Source organism: Haliotis asinina, chromosome 9, assembly GCF_037392515.1.
Source record: "Haliotis asinina isolate JCU_RB_2024 chromosome 9, JCU_Hal_asi_v2, whole genome shotgun sequence".
NCBI classification, from domain to species: domain Eukaryota; kingdom Metazoa; phylum Mollusca; class Gastropoda; order Lepetellida; family Haliotidae; genus Haliotis; species Haliotis asinina.
In genome coordinates, this window is record NC_090288.1 from 62,685,975 (window position 1) to 62,710,156 (window position 24,182).

Below are 24,182 nucleotides of genomic sequence, written 5' to 3' on the forward strand. Positions count from 1 at the left end.
GTATGAAACTAAAAACCAATGTGCAAACTTTTGTAAGAATCTGTTACGCGGATTCATACAGTTTTCACATCGGTTTTTAGTTTCATACCACAATGCAACGAAAGAAATACACAGTCAATCCTTAAATAGAAACATTAGAAGCAAATATATAATATTTTACGAAACAACCGTCAAAACATAAATTTATCCAACTATTGTCAACTTCAAATCGGATATTTATAGAAAATATCGCTTTGTTTATCTATCGTGCTATTTTGAAGAGAAACCGTCTCTGCTGTTGAACTTCAGTTCTGAATAAAGATTGATTGATTGAGATAGATCTATGCTGAACCTATCGATCACTGCACTGTCTGGTCTAGACTCGAATATTTACAGACGGTGGCCATATAACTGGAATGGAGTGTGGCGTAAAACTAAACTCACTTACTCAATGACTGGCACATCATAGAGATATCCATCCATATCCGGTGCTGCAGACTTGAACATGCATATGTCTAACACTTGTATCACTGACTTAAACAAATAGAGGCGATCCTGATTAATGGCATCTGAACATCTAAAGATAATGGTTAACATACCCAACATGTATTATTCTGTCTTACAGAAGGATCAACACCATCCCCTGATGTCCTGAGCACAGGTAAGGAAGTGACTCTAATGAATTAAGCCCCAAATGGGACAAGCTTACATTTTACTAATCTGGGGTTAGATTGCCTGAAATAGAAATGACTTTTAATCAACTCAGCTGTCTGGGCCATATACACAGCCGCATAGATACATGTGGAACTGTATCCAAGATCCTATTCATATATGGACCTTCACTAAATATACTTTGTTATCCTCTAATACGGAGAGAAATCACATCAGAAATACTTTGAAGGTCATATGATTACATCAGAAGTAGGGAGAGACTCAGGCATGTTTCCATCATTCCCTTAGTATTGGTTGACAGTCTGTGTTTTGTAGTAAGCAGTACACTTCTTGTACACGTACCGTACGGCAGTAAGAGTGAATTGTGATCTATCACTTTCACTTAAAGTGAAGTTAGGATTGCAGGACAATAGATTTAGTGTCAAATTGCTATCAGACATATTGTGAACAAAAACACTGAAGTCAAATGGTCCAATATTGGCAAGTACACACCACAGATCATCCCGCGCTTGTATATGCAGATGTATATTCACACAACGTGATAATGTGGGACAATGGGCCTGAAAAGAAGCTACTACAGTGTTCGCACAGATACTTTTCAGATTTTAGCAGCTTGTAAACAGAGACAATTTGGATAAAATATTCCACAGAATGCCTAAGGATTGGATTCTCTTCTGCACGGCTACCCAACCTGGGTGAACTGATAATGAAGAGTGAATTTGCTTAAATTCTTGGAGACCTGGGTCGTTATGGATCCGTTCAGTCCAAGATCTCGATTGAAAGCCGAACACTGCAGATTTTACTTTCTTTTTCCATAAGGTATAACATTGAAAATCACCGTTGTCGAGAAAAGGCCTGATATTTTCCGTTAAGCCATACTTTTTACACAATCTGTAGATATCTGGTACAAAACCTTGGTGATTTTGCGAACAACCTGGTGAAATCTGAGCAGGCGAGTTAGGAGTATCTTGTATGGGAGATATGAAGTATTCATTTTCAATTGTCTGCCGAAGAACAGTAGCTTTCTGGAGTCTATTACGCCTTCAAGTGGCATAACACCGAGCAGACCCAAGCATACGTCATTGCAAGTTAGTTTCGGCAATACTTGAATACACTTGATTATATATCTGTAAGTCCTCTCCAGCATCGTAATTTCGACTTTTGTCAGAGCTGACCAAAGCTCACATCCGTATAGAGCCTTGGGCAGGGTTATTGCTTCAATGAGTGCGAGACAGGTTTGAGGACTGACAAACTTGGGACTAAATCCAGACTTGACGATAGTATGTGCACTGACTCTCATTGTCGTACAGGCATTCAGCGTTCTCTCTATTGACGACATATTAGCAGCGAGGGTTATTCCTACGTGTTTTATAGTGACAGTACGTGGTACAGTACTACCATAAAGAGATCAGGACCCCCTCTGCTTTTGCGCTTGGTACATGGGAACGTCATGATCTCTGATTTGCTAGCCGAGAAGGTAACCCTCCAGCGTTTGCTATAGTTCTCAGCTAACAACAATGTCTTAAGACCGCTGTATGATGGGCTTACCGAGGCTGTGTCATCTGCCTGTGTTGGGCAACATATGTTGAGATCGAGAATGAATGATCCTGTATTAGCACGAGTCAGTTCTGATAGGAGTTCATTAATGAATAAAAGGTAGAGTCTGGCAGACAAGATCCCGCTCTGGCGAACGCCTTACAGTAGTCTGAACCATCTTGATTGATAGTTTCCTGTTTTCACAGAACTCCTCATACCAGTATATAACCTGTCAAATATACGGCACATCTGGCCTTGGACGCCATTATCAAATAGCTTGACCCTTAAACCATCATGCCAAACAGTGCCAAATGCCTTGCAAGAGTCAAGGAAGGCAACATTGACGTCTGATTGCAGTTTTGTGATAGTAACGAATGGTTTCCTGGAGATTAAAAGATGCTTGCAGGGACGACAATCCAGCCTGGTACGCCATTTGCTGTCTGTTTGGGAAGACACCAGTTTGCTTTAGTGCAGGTAGGAGAGGAAGTAGACACATTTCAAAGAGTTGTTCAATAACAGGAGTCAAAGAGATCTCTCTGTATGAGTTAGGATCTTTACGGTTCTTGTTACCTCCTTTGAAAACTGGCACGATTATGCTATACAGATGGTATTATGCCTGACCTCATTACAATGTTGAAGAGATGACATATATGGCTGATAAGCATTTTGCCACCATATTTCAAATGTTCATATACTAGATTGTCGTCTCCGCAAGCCTTTTTGTTCTTCAGCTTCGCGCACAGTGTGGCTATCATGGACTCAGTGATAAGATGTGTGGCTTCGTCGGCATCAGACAAGCATTTGGAACGGATTTTATTCACTTTATCCGCAATATCAGATTTGAATGAAGCATTGAAGTGATCTTTTTCCGTGTCATGGAAGACAGTTTGAAAGTGAGATGCCCATGCTTCCATCACTGATTCCGGTTCACTTACTACAGTGCCGTCAGACATCATAGGGTATACTGTAGCGAATCTAGTATTGTTTCCTGATCTTTTGATGGACTTCCAAAAGAACTTGCGATCAATTTCAAAGTCAAAGGAGTGGTCCAACTCATCTAATTTAGATTTAGTATGCTCAGCTGTAGCAACCCTGAGTCCACGCCTGAAAGTATCTTTCATATGCTTGTAATGACGGAAGGAACTGTGCTCCATCCCTCTCGGTTGACCGTCTGAGATCCAAGCACGTCTCGCCAACTTCATATCACTATGATGTGTTTTCAAAGATTGAGACCAGTAAGGTTTGAGAGCATTATCATATTTCTTTGTTTGTAATGTTTCTGCTGCAGCTCTCACCAATGTTCCCACTATGCTAGAGTAGTATCCTGCAACTTTAGAGCATGTGTAGGGTTCTTCAAGAACATGCAATGGCCATAGCATGTGTGATACAGCAAATGTGTAGTCACTAAGTACATTGTGTTGTTTTGCACGTTCCCATGATATACGGGCCTTTTGTGAGTTCAGCGTTGGAATAAAGCAAACGTCGCATATTGATAGGGAACATAAAACAGGATGATGGTCAGAGATGTTAAAAATGACATCATCTAGAATTTGAGACGTGATTATATTGCATATGCTGGATTTGTCTATTAGAATGTGATCTATCATGGTTTCCTCCACAGTAAGAACAAAAAGTCCAATCAGGTCCTGCACAAATGATCTGAGCATTAACTGATCATATGAGGTTAAATTTGGAAACCAAACGTGTGCTCCTTGCATCAAAGGTGGTATTACATCTGGGGCCTTGTATCTTAGTGTTCATATCGAACACTAATATAACAGTACCTAGTGTTGAGTACGCTTCAAGCACTTCATCAACTTTATCAACACTCCATAGAAAGCTCTGAATGTCCTTGGATGCTGCAGACAGGTAAACACAAAAGAAATAAAGTGGCCTTGAGTTTGGTACATGCATCTCGACACCAGTGATGAAGTCAAACTCCATGTCAATTGGTTGTGTGAAGGGTAACATCCTTTTAGACACCAGGATAGCTACACCTGCTTTAGCAAGAAAGCTATTCGGATCATGTACGTAACTCTCTCCATAACATGTAACAGATGCCTCGTACTGGCGAGACAGTTCTTTTAGCAGGTTTAGATTATGCTTCTGCAATTGGTGTTCCGTTAAGCCACATAGATCAATGTCGCGATATCTTGTGTTATTTACAAAAGTTTGTTTTGACCTAGATTCAGTAAGGTCTTTTACGGTCCTTTTAATTCTTGTGTTATCTGTGTCGAAACTAACAGATATGCCATGTCGCCTGTGCTTGTTCTTGGTGATGAAAGAATCATATGTATGAGCTGATTCCTTGTTATTCACCTTTCTCTCGTTGGTTGTTGATTTAGATTCCTCGCTTTGATTGAATTCATGGTGTCTGTTACCTGCCGGCTCTACTGTAATCTTAGCGAGTAGTTCGTCATAAAAGAATGACAGGTCCGAACTATGATCATTCAACTCATTGTGTTTTACTGCATTGTCATTGTCTGACGGTAAATTGGCGTCAATTTCATCAAGCGTGGCGGCCTCATTGTTTTGACTTTTTGCATGAAGAGGGGTCATATCTACAGTCTGGGTCAAAGTTCAGGGGTCAATGCATTCTCGGCTTCAGCTTGTGTTATTATGCAATCATGCGCACGATGGAACATCAGTTCATGGCATCGCAATCCCAGTCACAACACACCCTCTTTCCACTTGCGCAAATACGGCTGTCATCGGACTGCATATCCAATTCTCACTCTTCAAACTGAGTCTTTCAGTTCGCTGGTATTAGTTCAAATGTTTGAACTTGAAACTTTGCTGTTACCGGAACGCGTCACATTGTGTTGTTCGTTCTGATTCGCCACCCGACGTTAGCTTATTTGATTGCCAACTGTTTGGGGGTGTTCTATGCTGACTGGCTAATGGTGTGATAGGCGTGTCATTTTAAGTAAATGAGTCACCTGAGACATGTCACACCATTACCGAATTCTTACACCGAAATTGTTAATCGGGGGTAACAAAGATATCTGTTTCGATGAATTTGATTATGTTTAAAGAAATCTTGTTGAAAGCCTATAATATTTGTTGCTACGCGGATTCATACAGTTTGGACATTAGGTTTTAGTTTCATATCACAATGCAACGAAAGAAATACACAGTCAATCCTTAAATAGAAACATTAGAAGCAAATATATAACCAGTTATTTTACGAAACAACCGTCTAAACATAACTTTATCCAACTATTGTCAACTTCAAATCGGATATTTATAGAAAATATCGCTTTGTTTATCTATCGTGCTACTTTGAAGAGAAACCATGTCTGCTGTTAAACTGTGTATATACGCCCGTGGCCTTCAGTTCTGAATAAAGATTGATTGATTGAGATAGATCTATGCTGAACCTATCGATCACTGCACTGTCTGGTCTAGACTCGAATATTTACAGACGGTGACCATATAACTGGAATGGAGTGTGGCGTAAAACTAAACTCACTTACTCAATGACTGGCACATCATAGAGATATCCATCCATATCCGGTGCTGCAGACTTGAACATGCATATGTCTAACACTTGTATCACTGACTTAAACAAATAGAGGCTATCCTGATTAATGGCATCTGAACATCTAAAGATAATGGTTAACATACCCAACATGTATTATTCTGTCTTACAGAAGGATCAACACCATCCCCTGATGTCCTGAGCACAGGTAAGGAAGTGACCCTAATGAATTAAGCCCCAAATGGGACAAGCTTACATCCTACTAATCTGGGGTTAGATTGCCTGAAATAGAAATGACCTTAAATCAACTCAACTGTCTGGGCCATATACACAGCCGCATAGATACATGTGGAACTGTATCCAAGATCCTATTCATATATGGACCTGCAATATCATATTTAATATCTACATCTTAACATCTTCATCTTCGGTTTCCAGTTTCATTCCAGTGCTTAAATCAACAAGTGCACATTCCAAAATGGCACTGAAATAATCGTTCTTGCAATTAAACAGCATTGGTACAAACGTTTCTGTCCAGCTGATATCTAATCTGCTTAGTTATCTCACTATGAGTAAAGGAATGATCGAGATCAAGATTACAGTCTTATCTAAAACGAACGTAGAGTAAAGTTTGGGAAAGAGGAACACTTATCAACAGATCAGTAGAGCGGTCAGCACATATTTCAGGGGCATAGATACATGCAAAGTTGCTGTAGTTGTCAAAAATAAGCATAACAATATTGTACTCGTATATCATGTTGCCATGGTGCAGTGTTTACAGCAGTGTTTGCCTGTGTGCTTGTCGTGGCCATCATTGTCATCGCAGTTCTTGTGTGTAGGCGACACCACAACACAGGTGAGTAGATCGAGAAAATCCTTCACAGGAATCCCCAGCTACGCTGTATATCTAACAGATCAATGTAAATCTCCCTAGCAGGCCTCAACATTACGGCACGCGTAAATGGATCAAGAGATTCACCCACAATAATTCAAGCAAGCCATATTATGCTAACAGAGTATCACATAAATCCATTGGGACTGAGAGGACGTCTTGACTTCTGGAGTGTCGTACAGTCATTATCTGTTCTGACGTCTCGACTTCAAAAGTGAATCAGTCTTACTAAGTTAACCGAAGAGAATCTCAAAGCCGACTTATTCTGTTCGAAACTTACCAAGAAATGTTACATAATGAACATGTGTATTTTAAAATTCAACGCAGTGTACAAATCAAAAGTACAAATTATCCTAAACTATTTACAGTTGAAACGAGGTAGACGGTCATGGCATGGATGATCTATCTATCCATCCGTCCGTCCGTCCATCCATTCATCCATCATCCATCCTTCCATCTTTCTCAAAGAGGGATGGTGGGGTTAAAGCGCTTGTTTTTCACACCGAAGACAGGGATTCGATTTCCCACATGGGTACAATGTGTTTGACAGGCGAAACACACGCCTTATTCGTAGATGGCATCGGATTACACTGACAGCAATGTCATATCTTGGTTTCCTTTCATATCTTCAGCACGCTCAGCGATTGGCGGAAGCAGTATGAGGAGACACTTATGTTCCGGGAGTGGTAAACGTTCGTACCTTTAAATGTGAATAAATCATTTTACACCTGTTATAAGTTACGATGCTAGTATAAGTTACGATATTAGTATGTGTCAGCTGAGCCCTGTGTTAACATCCCCTTTCATAAAGGCATGTTGTAATGTAGGTTCTTGTGCCGATCAGGTGTTTCTTCCTATAGGAGTCAACGTCATTATTTTACCACCCGCCCCTCGACCTCTACAATACATTTACAAACCATTTCATCAGTCAGCATGCATGTCCTTTGGTTTTGGATGTAATGGCTTCAAAAGCGACAAGACAATACGAGTATATATATATAACAAAATGTAGCTATACGTATCAGTTATTAAATTTTGATACGTGGTGTCGGTTTGCAACAAAGGTCTTTTTCTTTGCATTCAAATCCGGGGAGGTATTTTAGATCAGGTGCAGACTCATATTGAATTTACATCCCTGAAGTACGTCAGTCCTAGAGCAATGGTCACAAATGTCATATATAATATCTTAACGTATCATGAAAAATGTGTTTGTTACAGCTTTTCCAAGGAAGAAGGTGTATTTACTGTATGCTGAGGATCATAAAGATCACTTGAATGTCATCTCCAGGCTGGCCATATATTTGAAAAACCAGTGCTGCTGCGAGGTGTTTTATTCACCTTGGTTTAAGAGAGACTTCCACTCCATAGGCACCTACCAGTGGATCATATCACACATTGACGAGGCGGACTACGTGATTGTCATCAGCTCAGAGGCAGCGTTCAAACTCCTGGATGCAAGGAACACGAACACCTCTTTGAAGACAGAGGATGAAGGTCCAGAGGGCGACATCTTCTCCCCAGCCATAACCCATGTTAGGACGAAGTCTCTCGAGCCTGATTTCTACAGGAAAACCATCCTTGTGTACTTTGACTACACCAGTGAGGATTTTGTCTTAGAGGAAGTGAGTCCTGGTGTCCATTATAAGCTGCCCAAACATTTCAAGGACTTATTGTGCCACATCCATGAAGTTGATGTGTTTGACCAGACTTGCAGACATCCAGCCATAGACGCTATGGTGAAGCTGCAAGCCACTAGAAGTGGCCGACATTTACGGAAAGCCATTGAATCAGCAAGACATTTCCAGAGATCTAACCCACATTGGTTTGAGAAGAGGTTCCGTCGACAAAATTCATTAAACGAATCAGAACACGATCCAGAGCAGATGTTTGAGTCAGTCTCTGTGAAAGCAAATGCAGGTGATACAGATCCAAGGATAACTGTTGGTCATAATACAGGTTTGAGTAACAAACCACAAAGTGTCGTAACTAGCAGCACTGTTGTAGCACATCCACATGACATGATTGCCCCGAGTGCAGTCGCAACTGACACCCCTACCGATGTCATTATTAACCTGTTACAAAATATCAACGCAGAAGAGGACCTGCTTGCATTCAAAGGCCAAGACGACGCAAATTATTCTAAAGAGGACTTCATCCCTCCTAGTGAAATACTAACAGACACGGATATCGATGCACGCTTCCTTGTCATTAATAAGGGCGACGGGGTTTTTCCCCTTCAGACAATTATCAAAAGCATACCCAAATCTATAGAGTGACAAGAGTCCGTATTTTCAACCTCAGCTGAGAAACAAACTATGGATTACGAAAGATGTTTTATAACAACATGTGTATGTTGTCGGTATCTGTATCTCAACGCAAGCTGTTCCTGTTTCAAAAGTTTTATAACACATGTATGTCTAAAGAAACTGTTAGTGGATCAAAGAGTAGTTGGTATCTGTATCAGCACAGAAGCTGTGACTGAATCAAAGAGTTGTTGATATCAGTAGTTCAAGAGAAGCAGTTAGTGGATCAAAGAGTTGTTGATATCAGTACTTCAAGAGAAGCAGTTAGTGGATCAAAGAGTTGTTGATATCAGTACTTCAAGAGAAGCAGTTAGTGGATCAAAGAGTTGTTGATATCAGTACTTCAAGAGAAGCAGTTAGTGGATCAAAGAGTTGTTGATATCAGTACTTCAAGAGAAGCAGTTAGTGGATCAAAGAGTTGTTGATATCAGTACTTCAAGAGAAGCAGTTAGTGGATCAAAGAGTTGTTGATATCAGTATTTCAAGAGAAGCAGTTAGTGGATCAAAGAGTTGTTGATATCAGTACTTCAAGAGAAGCAGTTAGTGGATCAAAGAGTTGTTGATATCAGTATTTCAAGAGAAGCAGTTAGTGGATCAAAGAGTTGTTGATATCAGTACTTCAAGAGCTGTTAGTGGATCAAAGAGTTGTTGATATCTCCATCTCTATGGAAAATACCATGATATTGTCACCACGTTGTGGTTGGTGAACATCTCTGAACATCTCTGACCTGCAGCATTGCGGGCATCATCCATTCCATCTTCATGGATGCCACAATGCAGTGAAACGTTTGTGTTTAAACTGTTCGGAACATGTCGCCACAGTCTTTTCACAAGTGCCATGTCAAAGGGATCACTCTCCCACTAACCTTGCGAGATTAAATCTTGACCTTTGTATTTCAAACAAGTTTTCCCAACTTTAATCAGATACATCACATTTGATTTCGTATACTGTTGAGCCGTATCACAGCCATGGAGTTGCTTCCCTTTGCATTCATTGTCCATATCTTGAACTTTGTCTCTCAAGCAAACCTGTACATCTGTTCATGCCCATGCGACTGCACTTAGTTTCTACTATGATGGTGTGAAGATTGCAAAAGAAAACTCACTGACTCACTCCCTAATCATGCCGTCTCACATATCCATCTCGCTTCCACACCATCTATACCTACCTACAAAAGTACTTTGTGTCGTCACATTACGCCCCCTTTGACACCCTCCTTTTGCACATTTTGACTATAGCCTCATATCGAGTGTGTTATTCATTTAGTGTTGGAGGAATCTGTAATGCATGTAGACAACATGAACGTAAAATGTGCCATTTTTCTGTGCTGTGTGTCCAGCTTCACAAGCATTTATTTAGAATTTACACATACATATTATAACCGTATTGCAATAAGTATTCATTAAAATGTTCCATAAACCTGTCTGTAGTTCTTGTTATTTACAAAGCGAATTTCCGTTGTACACGTCGCTGAGTGCGACCTCGTTAGACCATATACGGTCAGAGTACAAGGTGTGAACTCACAAAGCTGCACATATATACAGACTGAACAACCCAGGTCTCTAAATTGCCAGAAATCACCATGTCTATTCTTGTCTTTTGTCTGCAATCACGGCATACATACATTAAGTGATACCCGTGGACGTATATGACCTGGTAAGAAGATGTCTACTCGGACGCTCTTAATTATTACACATTTGTTCTACTGTTAAGGTTACTATCCCCATTATCCCTGCTGAGACAGCATAACGTTATACCTGACATTCGGTTACCTGTCGCCCTGCGTACTGCAGATCCACGTACACCTTCCAATGACGTGTAGTATCGGAACGTAAAATGTCAACCGTGGACTTCTTTCACGAAACAACCTTTACTAATGTTAACCTTAACGCACATTCTTTATCATTGCACTAAGGTTACATTAGTGATCATGAGTTACGATTGCCTCAGTGCTTTGTGAAAGGAGACCTAGATCATCTGCCTTCAGACTTAACAGAATACGAACAGAAACAGCATAATACCATTGCCTTATTGCAACTTGGGGGGGGGGGGGGGGAGGGGGGGGGGAGACACAATTACTTACCAAACAGAAATAGATGAACGGTAATGCAATGAAGTCTACTGGAGTTGTCTGCCCCTTCCACATGACGTCCAGTTCGCCTCGACACATGAACTTACAGCGCAAACACAGTTACAAGTGTTCATTTCAGGTGTGCATGAGCCAGGTACATAGTACTTACTTAAGGGTTTTCTGAGGCGGGATACAAATTATCAAGGACTTACCTGCTTTGTCTGTTTCTGGGAGCCAGTGTGTGGAACAAGGTGGTAGACAGTGCGATGCATGTCACGGGAATGTCTCCTGTGTCACTGGTTTCTAGCTTCCGTGTATGGAATTAAACGGATGCCAATGTCTTGCAGATGGAGGGGCCCCATAAAACATGTTCAGTTTACATTGTCTTTTTTCTGCTAATGCCTGAAATACAAAACAGACACTTAAACGGAACATATGTAGGTTTTTTCCCCAAGAATGTACACATTCCTTGAGAAACGGTTATCACATTATCGTTTTGCACATATTATTATCATAGCTGAGGATTCCATGAATGTAACAGAATCCTACTTATGCTGAGTGTTTGGGACAGGCCTTGGCACACAAACATCGTTTCATGAGTTTCCAGGAAAGCATATGAAACTGGACCCAGATCAGGGTTATTATTGCTATCTAATAGAATATCTATAGTACGGTTTACCGTCATAGAGTGCAGTCCTGAAGTGAGAAAAGAAGATGCCATGTGAGTCCTATGTGAGTACCATGTGAGTCCCATTCATACCTGTCACCACACGAAACGGTGGCACGTGAACGCGCGACTGTCTATCAACAGGCTTCGGAATATCTACAGCTGTTTTTGATATTAACAGTTAACAGAAATGAGTATAGTTGTTGCCGATATAAGACGGTACATGAACAAAACGTAACTTGAAGCATCTAAAGTTCAAAATATGCGTCATGGAAATGCTAGCTGATGTACACATTCTTTAGTAGCATAATTCTGGCATTTTTATTATTTTATAATATTGACCACATCTCAGATTCTGTAACGTACTCAAACTATGTATGTTACAGGCCGGCAAATCGTTAAGGGCAGGTAATCAGTGCCTGACTAAATTGTTCATTCGGCACATCATTGCTGTATACATTGTGCTTGTCAGAATAATAATTAAAACATGGAATTTGGGTTGATTCGAAATGATTGCAACATGTTTTGTCCTTGTATTTCCCCTTTAATAAATTACCCACAAAGAAGGGGTCAGTGTTGAGAGGTATTAAATTAAAATTAAAGGCTGACAGTATAAAGTTAGGTTTGAGTATGACGAAAATTGTAACAGACGAGAAATATGTTTCTTTGGTAAAGCAGGAACTGCCGTAATCAATGTGCGTGTACTTTCTATTGCGCAACAGTACTTTGTCATGCCTTCAGACATGGATGTGTGAATGTAGTTTTACGCCGCACTCAGCAATGTTCCAGCCGTATGACGGAGGTCTGTAAATAATCTAGTCTAGGCAGGACAATTCAGTCATCAACAACGTGAGCATCGATCTACGCAAGAGGGATACGATGATGTGTGTCACCCAGTCAGCGACCCGATTCTGTTGGTCGTCTCTTCAGACAAGCATGGACAAGACTAAAGATCAATTCTAACTTGGATCTTCACAGGTATCGTTCAGGTATGAGAAGATGACATACATCAACCAATCGTGATGTGATTTCTACTCATAGCTCATGTCTGGAGACGTATCATTGTCACAGACGTATCATTGTCACAGACGTATCATTGAACTGTTCAGAGGTCACGTCCAATGACGCACGGGACAAAGGTACATGAATGTATTTAGTGTATACATAGAGACAAAATGGAAAGTGGAGGCAAAATGAAGATTTTTTTAACATGACAAATTGTTGATGACACTGCTAAACATTCTTGAAAATTCACAGTCTCTCTTTCAGAAGAGCCTGTCTCACAGTCCCTGAGTCATATTATTGTCCTCACTGCCTGGTCCTCTCTGTAGTGGCTAAGCCCCAAATGAAGCACGTCTAGTTCGTTTTGTTACTATCGAGAGACTTTTGTTATTATTCAGAGACTGGGCGTTGGTCTGTTTCAGGGTCTGCCACTGCTGTCTCTGTAACGCGATGAAAGACACCTACTATCATGACGCTATCATTGCTGACACCAACAGGCAGCTTCGAAACGGATGAGCATTTCCTGGGTAACCGATATCGCATGTAGATTAAAGGTCAAGGTCGCTGTAATCTTGAAACAAGATCCAAACACTCATTGCTTCCAGCATAAGCTTTAATTTACCACTTACATAATTCGATAAAGGAATGTGTCATATTCAGCTGGTGAATAAAGGTTTCAGGATCTGGCTCTATTCCCAATATGCGTTCATACTTCAGGCTTGTTCGCGGTGTCTGATTATCCTGGTTAGAATTCGCATGTCTTACAAGGAGACTATAACCGGATCTGGTGGTGAGGCTCATGTTTATAGACGTATCTTTGTCAGTGGAAGCATACTTTTTCTGTCTGTTTACAACACCGACTCATATCCTCTTCTAACTATGTTGAACTGTAGAGTATGGACCTATAGGATTTGTTCCTGTATGCCATGGCTCATGGTACAGGGCGTTATCCTACTGTTTTGACAAAAAGAAAACGATCACGTGATATGTTAGTTAGAACTGTTCAGAGGTCACGCTCAGTGACGCATTTACCACTTAAATAATTCGGTAAAGGAATGTGTCATATTCAGCCGGTGAATCAAGCTTTCAGGACCCGGCTCTGTTCCCAACATGCGTTCATACTTCAGGCCTGTTCGTGGTGTCTGAAAATCCTAGTTAGGATTTGCTTTGCCCCATGATTGTCTTACAAGGTGACTAACGGGATCTGGTGGTGAGGTGCACTCACTGGAATGATCCATGTCAATGTACCCCTATAACGTAGGCTTATGATGTAGAGCGTTAAAGAACCAACCACCCAACAAACATTGCTGTACATAGCTATGACAATCACCTTTTGTCACCAAATCAGGGGAAACTGTCAGTAAAGCTGTACAACAAGCGTTGTACATCCCTTATTGTGCCTGCAATGACAGCAGCCGTGGACAGGCCATTCACTATCCTTATCATGTGTGTAGTGCCATCATCCCTGGGCAAACCGTTCACCATCCTTATCATATGAGTGCATTGTTCCTTATCACGTGTGTAGTGTCATCAGCATTAGGCAGACCGTACACCATCCGTATCACGTGTGTGCATTATCCCTTATCATGTGTGTAGTGTCACCAACCCTGGGCAAGACCGTTCACTATCCTTATCACGTGGGTAGTGTTAACAGCCCTGGACAAACCGTTCACCATCCTTATCGTGTGCATGCATTATTACTCTGCTGTATTATCCCTTGTGTGTAGTTTGTGTAGTGTCACCAGCCGTGGAGAGTCTGTGCATCATCCCTTATCATGTGCACAGTGTCACCAGGCCGAGGGAGACCATATTGTGTGTGTAGTGTCGCCAGCCGTGGTACAACCAATCCTTATCATATGTGTAGTGTCACCAGGCATGGTAAACCAATCCCTATCATATAGGTGGTGTCACCAGCCCTGGTACAACCAATCCTTATCATATGTGTAGTGTCACCAGCCCTGGTACAACCAATCCCTATCATATGTGTAGTGTCACCAGCCTTGGTACAACCAATCCTTATCATATATGTAGTGTCACCAGCCTTGGTACAACCAGTCCTTTTCATATAGGTAGTGTCACCGCCCCTGATACAACTAATCCTTATCATATATGTAGTGTCACCAGCATTGGGGACATATTTTGACTCAACAGGAAATCTCAAAGGATCTACTGGGATGCTAGAAGCTTCACAAAATGTACCCATGTAGGGATTCAAACCCGCATCGTCGGCGTGAGGAGCGAACCAGAAGGCTACCCACTATCCCCGTCAACCGATATCTTCTTACTGGGTTCAGGAAATATGCACAAAATAGGTCTGCAAAGTATGACAATCATATCACCAAATTTAAAACTGTAGAATATGCCCATCTTTTCAGTGGAAATAGTCACACAGATTACAACGATACATTCCAACCAGGTTTGCAATGTAGATATAGGAACTCGACAAAATTTTAATGGATCATGACAAAAAATGATTTGAGCCTCAAATTCATAAGTGCTCGAAGGAAATGAAACAGAATCAAACAGGAACACGTTGACTTGAGGCCCTTATAGACAGCTCCATTCTACAATAACAGTTACAACAGTTGTTTAACCCACAAACAAAATGCCTTTGTGAGGCTATCAAACCCTGTTCTTCTTCAACCATGCACCCATATCATATACTACACGTTAGAATCGGTCGTCAGCAACCCATGATTCTCGTGGTATGCGACAAGTGGATCGGGTGGTCAGACTGGCCTGGTTGGCACATGGAACATCGCATCCCGACTGCATAGATCGATGCTGAACCTACTGATCACTGAATTGTCTGGTCCATCCTATTTAAAGACCACTGCCACATAGCTGGAGTATTGTTAGTGCGGAGTTAGAAAACAAACAAGCAATGTTAACGTAAACATATTCAGTATTGTTTAATGAGCACCAGTCCCACTACGCAGGACCCAACCACTGCACGTAACGTTAACCAGAAAGTCATTAGTCTCCTTATAGAGAACGTGACCACCGTGACATAAAGGATTGTCCGAGACCTGCAAGACGACCAGAATCATTGATGACCCGAGTTCAGTTTTAAATGAAATGTCTCCTATACATTACTGGAGACTATTTTTGCCTACTTAGGCGACACAACAAGGCATGTCAACAAGAGCTGTTCCATGGAGCTGGTCCATCGAACTGAACTCTAAGATGGATCTCATTACAGTACCTAGGCCACAGAATGGTCAACGAAAACTGTCTTGATACCGTCGTTGTGCCACATTCTGAAAACCATCCCTTTTCATGACAAACCTGCCTCTTCGAAGCCTTACAGAACGTTATACTGAGAATTTTCTCCTAGTGTCCGCTGTATGGACCTTGTATACAGCGCCTCAAATATACATTCACTCTGGCAATAACATTAACAGTCGTTGTTTCTATATTTGTATGTGCTCATGCCTTCATTTACTGCTGTAGTCATTGCAGTAACAGCACTCCATTGTGCTTCCGTCTAAATTAGCTTGGATTCATACCAACCCCTCTTCCTAGTTCTGTGACTAACGAGCATGGTGGAGGGGAAGCTAGCATCTATTGTTAGTTTGGCCACAGGAAACGCCCCCGGCAGATGCGTTACACTGTTTCCGCCATGGCATCGATGCAACGATTGATGCAAAAATATGCACCTGCTTTGAGGAACAGTATTTGTTTGCTTAATATCTTTGCATCTATGAGATGCCATTCTGCGACGCTTTATGTGACATGTCAACTTCGTGTTCTCTCTTCCATGAATTAATACCACATACATTTGAGGCATTCTACATCTGCACGATGGACACATTAGGATAACGTTGTACGTGACCGGCCATTTCATTGTTTCAGTTAGATGGTGGTGTCAGTGTACTTCCTAAATTATATGTTTATGGAGATTACGGTTAGAAGTTATAAAGTGAATGATGAGTCAATAAATCACTGTAAACTGTATAGTGGCAACAGTCCAGATTATTACACTGGACAAGTATGTATAGAATTGTTTTTTTTTCTGGAGATAACTAGTAGAACTGAATAGGACATGGAGCTTGGGTTGAACGTTAGAGATGGCATCTGCTATGAGTGTGTAAATTAATCTGCCTCTGATCTTCTTTTAAGGATACTGCTGTTCATTGCGTTAGTATTGGTGCCTGTTCGTCTCATGGATTCATCTGTAACAACATAATTAGTCATCCTTCCCTACATATCTCAACAGTGTTTGCCTTTACACAACGTTCCTAGGCTATTCCTCGCCCCTTCGTCAGGTGGATGCTGAGTAATAGTTAAAACAGGATATATATTATACTAGTAGTGTACATTAAGCCAGAGTGATGATTTTAAGCATGTATATACAATTAAAAAATAGCAGATAAAAGAGAATTAAAATATGCAACAGCCAGTATATTGTTGTTACAGTGGATTAAGCAATAGAAGCCAACGTTTCTGATTGGTGTACAATAGTGGAGGCGTATAGTCTAACGATATACAAAAGCTGGGATAAGATACTAAGGGTTGAGATGAAGCTGTAACAATGGATTAAGAATTGATTGCTGAAGCCATCCACCTGACGAAGGGACGAGAGATAGTCAGAAACGCTGTGTAAACAATATACACGTAGAAGATGTTGACATCAATCACATTTTGTCGTATATTAAAACGCCGATATTCTAAATGCTTCTCTCAAGAACCTCGGTGTTTGCCTCTGGTGACTGCAAAGGAAGGAAGTCAAGGAAGAGCTCGACTGTCGATAAGAAGATAGTTGGATCAGGGTCACAACACTAAATGTGTTGGTAACTGCTTCTAAAGGTTTTGTGATGGACATTTCCAAGTTTGACTCAGCACTGGCTAACTTGAATACCATGCTTTCTGTTACGTTGAAATGTGAAAGATGAACTAACACACTTGATTTGAGTTTGTGGCTGTGACGGGGTCAAGACACGTTTTCAATGTACGCTCATATTACGGATCGTCGCTGGTGAATGATTATTTTCACACATGCGTTCATGATAAGACCAGCTCAGCAGACAATATGATCTCTGATGTAACATGCAATGAGTACTTGCAAAGATAGACAGTAAACACACATAATATTTTAGTCAGCAGAGTGTATCAGCGGTGAAATAGATTAGGTAAACAGATGACTACATTGATAAACTGCCGTGCTGTTGATAAGTTAGCCACTATACATCTGTATAATGGAGACCTTGGCGCGTTTTCTGGGAAATGGGCACTTAGGATTGTGTTATTGACTGACCTAATATTTGCCCCACTTATAACTGGATATTGTATTCCATTTACTCAACCTATTTGTTAGCTGAACACCACTGGCCTCAGAATGTCTGGTTCTTTTTACCATTATCACTACATTGAACACAAAAACGATTAGTAACCAGAGAATCTAGTGTTGTGAGTGGCGACAAGGAAGAACATGAATTGTTAATGATATATCTATGGCATTTTCCCAGTCCGCCGAGATGCACATGGGTAACGTGAGGCTGAGGTAATGCAGTCTGTGATAACTCGGCACTTGTGCTCTCTCTCTCTCTCTCTCTCTCTCTCTCTCTCTCTCTCTCTCTCTCTCTCTCTCTCTCTCTCTCTCTCTCTCTCTCTCTCTCTCTCTCTCTCTCTCTCTCTCTCACACACACACACACACACACACCACCCCCACCCACCACCAAGTATCCATGGTTAGCTAGGAAGTTGTGACGTCCTGACGGGTCACATTACAAACTGCGCAACTCTGGATTACACGGCCCGACCAGCGACATCCGGGTATATTATCCGTAAACACTGGCACATCAGTCAATAAACCTGTCCGGTGATCTGTGAACAGTCAATGGCTGCTTTGTCTACAGTTTCAAGAATCAATATCTGTTGCTACAATGCAGTCGATGTTTGGTAATGCAATACTTATGTATGGAAATACATATAAACAAACATTGATACCAATCGCGTGTCTCATGACAATACAGGAAGTATCGTGTGTTAAAGTACAGAGGTATGCCACATTGGCCTTTAGACCTTGTGTTACAGTAGGCATACTGGCCATTAGACGTTGTGTTATAGTCGACACACTGGCCTTTAGACCTTGTGTTACAGTAGGCATAGTGGCCTTTAGATCTTGTGTTATAGTAGGCATAGGGGCCTTTAGATCTTGTGTTACAGTAGGCATACTGGCCTTCACACGTTGTGTTGCAGTAGAGTGGGGTATGTCATACTGACCTTTATACGTTGTGTAATAGGGTAGGCACTGGCCTTTAGACGTTGTGTTCCGGTACAGTTGGCCATGTTATATTGGCGTTTAGACTTTATGTTACAGTGCAGGGAGGTATGTCATACTGGCCTTAACATCATCTATTACATTTTCAAATAACCGAGTGTAGAACACGCAAAGAGAAAGTACCGTATTAATATGGGATTGCTCGCCCATCCAGACACCCACGTGCGCGCGGGAAGAGTGGGCAGCAATTTGTAAATTTCATGTCCTTAACAACAATGTTCTCTATAATACATGCCATCTTCTTCAGAAAGTCCTAAGATTATGGTGAAAAGTGATTGCTACTTTATTACCTTTCTCATAAGTTGAAACTTCTGTAAAAATTTACAGAAGACCCGTGGTCTTTTACTGAAATAAATCTGTGTGTCTGTACACGCTTACTATCTCAGGGAACAGACAAAACGGCTACTTGTGGATACCACAGAAGGGTTGCGTCAATACCTCAAGTTGCCAGAATGATTGACAAAACTAAATACCATTTTTAAAAATTTAAAGTGTATTTTATATTGTATATTTCCAACTCTATACAGCCCGTCTGAAATAATTGGACCCTGTGTAGGGAGAGATCCACACGCGGACCATCAGCGGCAAAGACTAATGTGGTCTCAGAGTCACCAGGGTCGGGCTATGCACCAGTGTCCATCACCCATGTAGTCTTAACTCATGTTCACAGAAAACGGAGAACCTTGTCGGTGATGTTGAGGCGAGAGCATTTCTGGCAGGGTTCCTGGCGATTATGGATGGCCAGGTATGGGGCAAGACACGGGGCAATCATGCTCGATTTTATAAACAGTACGCCGTCCGTCGAGGTGTATACCTTAACGTGTTAATAATTTTCAACTTATCAGACACTTATCGTCCCAATACCTTCACTGTTAGTTCAATCTCTCAGTGCGCGTATGCATATGCCGGGGTTGGACTGTCCCGCTGAAACATTCCATGTTCCAAACACAGTATCCGTGACAGAACTGATTGTAAATGTATGGTTATCAATCTAATCATATTACGTACTTATACAATGTGACGTCTGTCACATGTCGCGCATGTCTCCACGGTCGTTGTTATGGATGAACGATGCTTACAAGGACATGAATATTTCACTGCCAGTGTTCTAGATGAATATCACCTTGGGACATGGGACGTATACCGAACAGAATAAGACGCAAAAGTTTCGAGAAAAAAATCTCACACAAGTAAATGTTCATGTTTATGTCTTCTCTTAAAGAAACAAACATAATTGCGTTTCTTTTACTGTTCAGCACATTATTCTTCACGCAACAACTGTCAAATAATTTCTCGTTTATCCACTCAATCCCTAATGAGTTCAAAATGCGCAAGATAAAAGGTTCATGTAAATCAGTGAAGTCACCATAGCACAAACACATTTGTTTCCAAACTATGGAGATCCTGCATCACAATCGATCTTGCTCGGTCGGCTATTTGCAGTGGATGATTGAGAGGCTATATTCCAGAAATATGACGGTGAGGGACACCAGAAATAGGGACCCATGTAGGGAATAGAACTTGGTTCTTCTGCATTATCTACCAGGCTAACTCACCGTCCCCATTCGTTGTTAAGGAGTTAAGGGTTGATAAAACCCCAATGAAGTTTATATCCCCGTGATATCAATAACGCATTCAATGGTAAAGAAATTGACTTTTTTGAAATAGATAATAGAATTACACTACATGCGAAACTACCTTCAGGTGAGTTGATGATTCTTACATTCAAATCATACAAATCCCAAAATATCTATCTTTCATCAGTTAGAACGCTAATCTCGTCTGGTGCCAGTCTTTATCCTCAATTAAACTATCATGTATTTAACCTCAAGAAAACCTTCAGCTATGCACAAGCTGTAGAAAGCATGGGCGGTGGTACGGCATGTGTGGACACGGTGATAACCACCGAATCATAGACTTAGCTCCATGCAGGTTTTGTTCACGTTACCATCCCAGTTGGACAACTACCTCCACAGCACTCACAGCTGTAGGAAGCATGGGCGGTGGTACGGCATGTGTGGACACGGTGATAACCACCGAATCATAGACTTAGCTCCATGCAGGTTTTGTTCACGTTACCATCCCAGTTGGACAACTACCTCCACAGCACTCACAGCTGTAGGAAGCATGGGCGGTGGTACGGCATGTGTGGACACGGTGATAACCACCGAATCATAGACTTAGCTCCATGTAGGTTTTGTTCACGTTACCATCCCAGTTGGACAACTACCTCCACAGCACTCACAGCTGTAGGAAGCATGGGCGGTGGTACGGCATGTGTGGACACGGTGATAACCACCGAATCATAGACTTAGCTCCATGCAGGTTTTGTTCACGTTACCATCCCAGTTGGACAACTACCTCCACAGCACTCACAGCTGTAGGAAGCATGGGCGGTGGTACGGCATGTGTGGACACGGTGATAACCACCGAATCATAGACTTAGCTCCATGCAGGTTTTGTTCACGTTACCATCCCAGTTGGACAACTACCACCACAGCACTCACAGCTGTAGGAAGTATGGGCGGTGGTACGGCATGTGTGGACACGGTGATAACCACCGAATCATAGACTTAGCTCCATGCAGGTTTTGTTCACGTTACCATCCCAGTTGGACAACTACCTCCACGGCACTCACAGCTGTAGGAAGCATGGGCGGTGGTACGGCATGTGTGGACACGGTGATAACCACCGAATCATAGACTTAGCTCCATGCAGGTTTTGTTCACGTTACCATCCCAGTTGGACAACTACCTCCACAGCACTCACAGCTGTAGGAAGCATGGGCGGTGGTACGGCATGTGTGGACACGGTGATAGCCACCGAATCATAGACTTAGCTCCATGCAGGTTTTGTTCACGTTACCATCCCAGTTGGACAACTACCTCCACAGCACTCACAGCTGTAGGAAGCATGGGCGGTGGTACGGCATGTGTGGACACGGTGATAACCACCGAATCATAGACTTAGCTCCATGTAGGTTTTGTTCACGTTACCATCCCAGTTGGACAACTACCTCCACAGCACTCACAGCTGTAGGAAGCATGGGCGGTGGTACGGCATGTGTGGACACGGTGATAACCACCGAATCATAGACTTAGCTCCATGCAGGTTTTGTTCACGTTACCATCCCAGTTGGACAACTACCTCCACAGCACTCACAGCTGTAGGAAGCATGGGCGGTGGTACGGCATGTGTGGACACGGTGATAACCACCGAATCATAGACTTAGCTCCATGCAGGTTTTGTTCACGTTACCATCCCAGTTGGACAACTACCTCCACAGCACTCACAGCTGTAGGAAGCATGGGCGGTGGTACGGCATGTGTGGACACGGTGATAACCACCGAATCATAGACTTAGCTCCATGCAGGTTTTGTTCACGTTACCATCCCAGTTGGACAACTACCTCCACGGCACTCACAGCTGTAGGAAGCATGGGCGGTGGTACGGCATGTGTGGACACGGTGATAACCACCGAATCATAGACTTAGCTCCATGCAGGTTTTGTTCACGTTACCATCCCAGTTGGACAACTACCTCCACAGCACTCACAGCTGTAGGAAGCATGGGCGGTGGTACGGCATGTGTGGACACGGTGATAACCACCGAATCATAGACTTAGCTCCATGCAGGTTTTGTTCACGTTACCATCCCAGTTGGACAACTACCTCCACAGCACTCATATCCATGAACCCATCCCTCTTCGGCAAGTTGCCGTTGCAAGTTGCCGTGGAGAGTAATAATGCTGAAATATAAATCTACGCATATGTTTGAAGTTAAGAAGTGTGAGTATGAGTGTGAGAGTGAGAGTGAGAATGAGAGTGAGAGTGAGAGTGAGAGTGAGAGTGAGTATGAGTGTGTGAGTGTGTGTGTGTGTGAGAGAGAGAGATAGAGAGAGAGAGTGTGTGTGTGTGTACATTGACAGTAAGTGGACACTGGCAAACCATGAATGCTGATGGTGACTGCTCATCCATTTCGTAAACACCCGGTGTCACCTAACCAGAACCCACCATGCTGCAGGGAGTGTCACCAAACACAGAACGGGGCAGCTGTTCCACGTGCCCGATGTTTCACGGGAAGCAATTACCAAATGTACCGCCTCTACCACTATGATTTGAATGACCCAGTTGTGGTCGACAGTAGCGGGGAACCAGCTGTCCTGCTAACAATACCTCTGTTAAAGTTCAATATTGAGTTATCTGCACAGGTAATGGAGGCACGGCTGAGACGGCTCCCGTGGGAGGAACGCGGGAGTGTATTCTACATCAAAGGACTTTCAGTTCAGTGTTTTCATGCGTTCCTGTTTCATGCAAATTGTCTGCTAAGTATGGGTTGAACACATTTATTGGAGCACCGAAACGTACCCTCTAGAGGAAAAGTGATCTGAATTTAGAAAGAAAGTGGCTGCATGATGTTTATCGCCACAGAAAGAAATTGTACAGGGTTAACGATGTTTCTGTTTCGAACGAGAATGGTCCAAACAGATCAGGGACAGATTTTTCATTATATATTGATGAGTTAGGTTACGAGTTCACAATGTTACAATGTGACAGGACAAATCCCGAATAGACACAAACTGTACAATGGAGAGCTTGAAACGACTTCCAAGAGGAAATATTTCATATTTCTAGATTTCCACTTTTAAATGCCCTTCAAAGATTTGATATATCTAGAACATCTAAAAATACAATTTACCAGAAATTAGATGTGAAAAGTTCATCACTCTCCCGAACCACACACCGTGTATCAGCACATGGCCCACGCACAAGTAAGGGCGAAGAAACCTGTACTAGTGGAGATGAGCACTGCATTAAACACTCTTCCAGAGATAGCTCGGTGTGATAGTTCCATGTGTGATGACGCCGTTCTCAGACGTTTCCACTTTCCTGCACACCGGGTATAATGGTGACACACCTATCCGACACTGGGATTCGAACCCACGATCATAGAATTATGACATGCCTTAAGAAAGTAACATAACAGGGCGAATTGTGGCGTTCTGTGCTGCTGTATCACCTGGATAACATCCCACGTCAACTGCGATTCCCACGAAAACTGTCAGACCAACCCGTTGGTACAATGCTGAAACCATTCTATGCCAGCCAGCCAACAAGGAATGATCCTCGGGAAAGAAGGATTCTTTCGCACCTCTCTCTGGGTCCCTGGGTGTCCTGACCAGGTACATTCTGATTCCATATGTTGGCTTAAGGATTACTTGGTTTGTCGCTCTCGGCATGTGTAAAGCTGTTAGATGACATATTGTCAAGTCCTTTCGACAAACATTTCCTGATT

At 42.2% G+C, this 24,182-nt stretch overlaps 2 protein-coding genes across 2 annotated transcripts in view; one reads left to right on the plus strand and one right to left on the minus strand.

Moving 5' to 3' along the window:
• Positions 1–8,836, plus strand: part of LOC137296474 (uncharacterized) — a 78,931-nt gene extending 70,095 nt beyond the window's left edge. The window contains exons 11-14 of the mRNA XM_067828263.1: positions 5,841–5,876; positions 6,441–6,524; positions 7,193–7,252; positions 7,779–8,836. Of these exons, the coding sequence (XP_067684364.1) occupies positions 5,841–5,876; positions 6,441–6,524; positions 7,193–7,252; positions 7,779–8,836 (1,238 nt within the window). The remainder of the gene's footprint in view (positions 1–5,840; positions 5,877–6,440; positions 6,525–7,192; positions 7,253–7,778) is intronic.
• The window catches only part of LOC137296089 (protein rolling stone-like), a 355,451-nt gene that overhangs the window by 98,932 nt on the left and 232,337 nt on the right, over positions 1–24,182 (minus strand). The gene's annotated exons all lie outside the window — the stretch shown is intronic.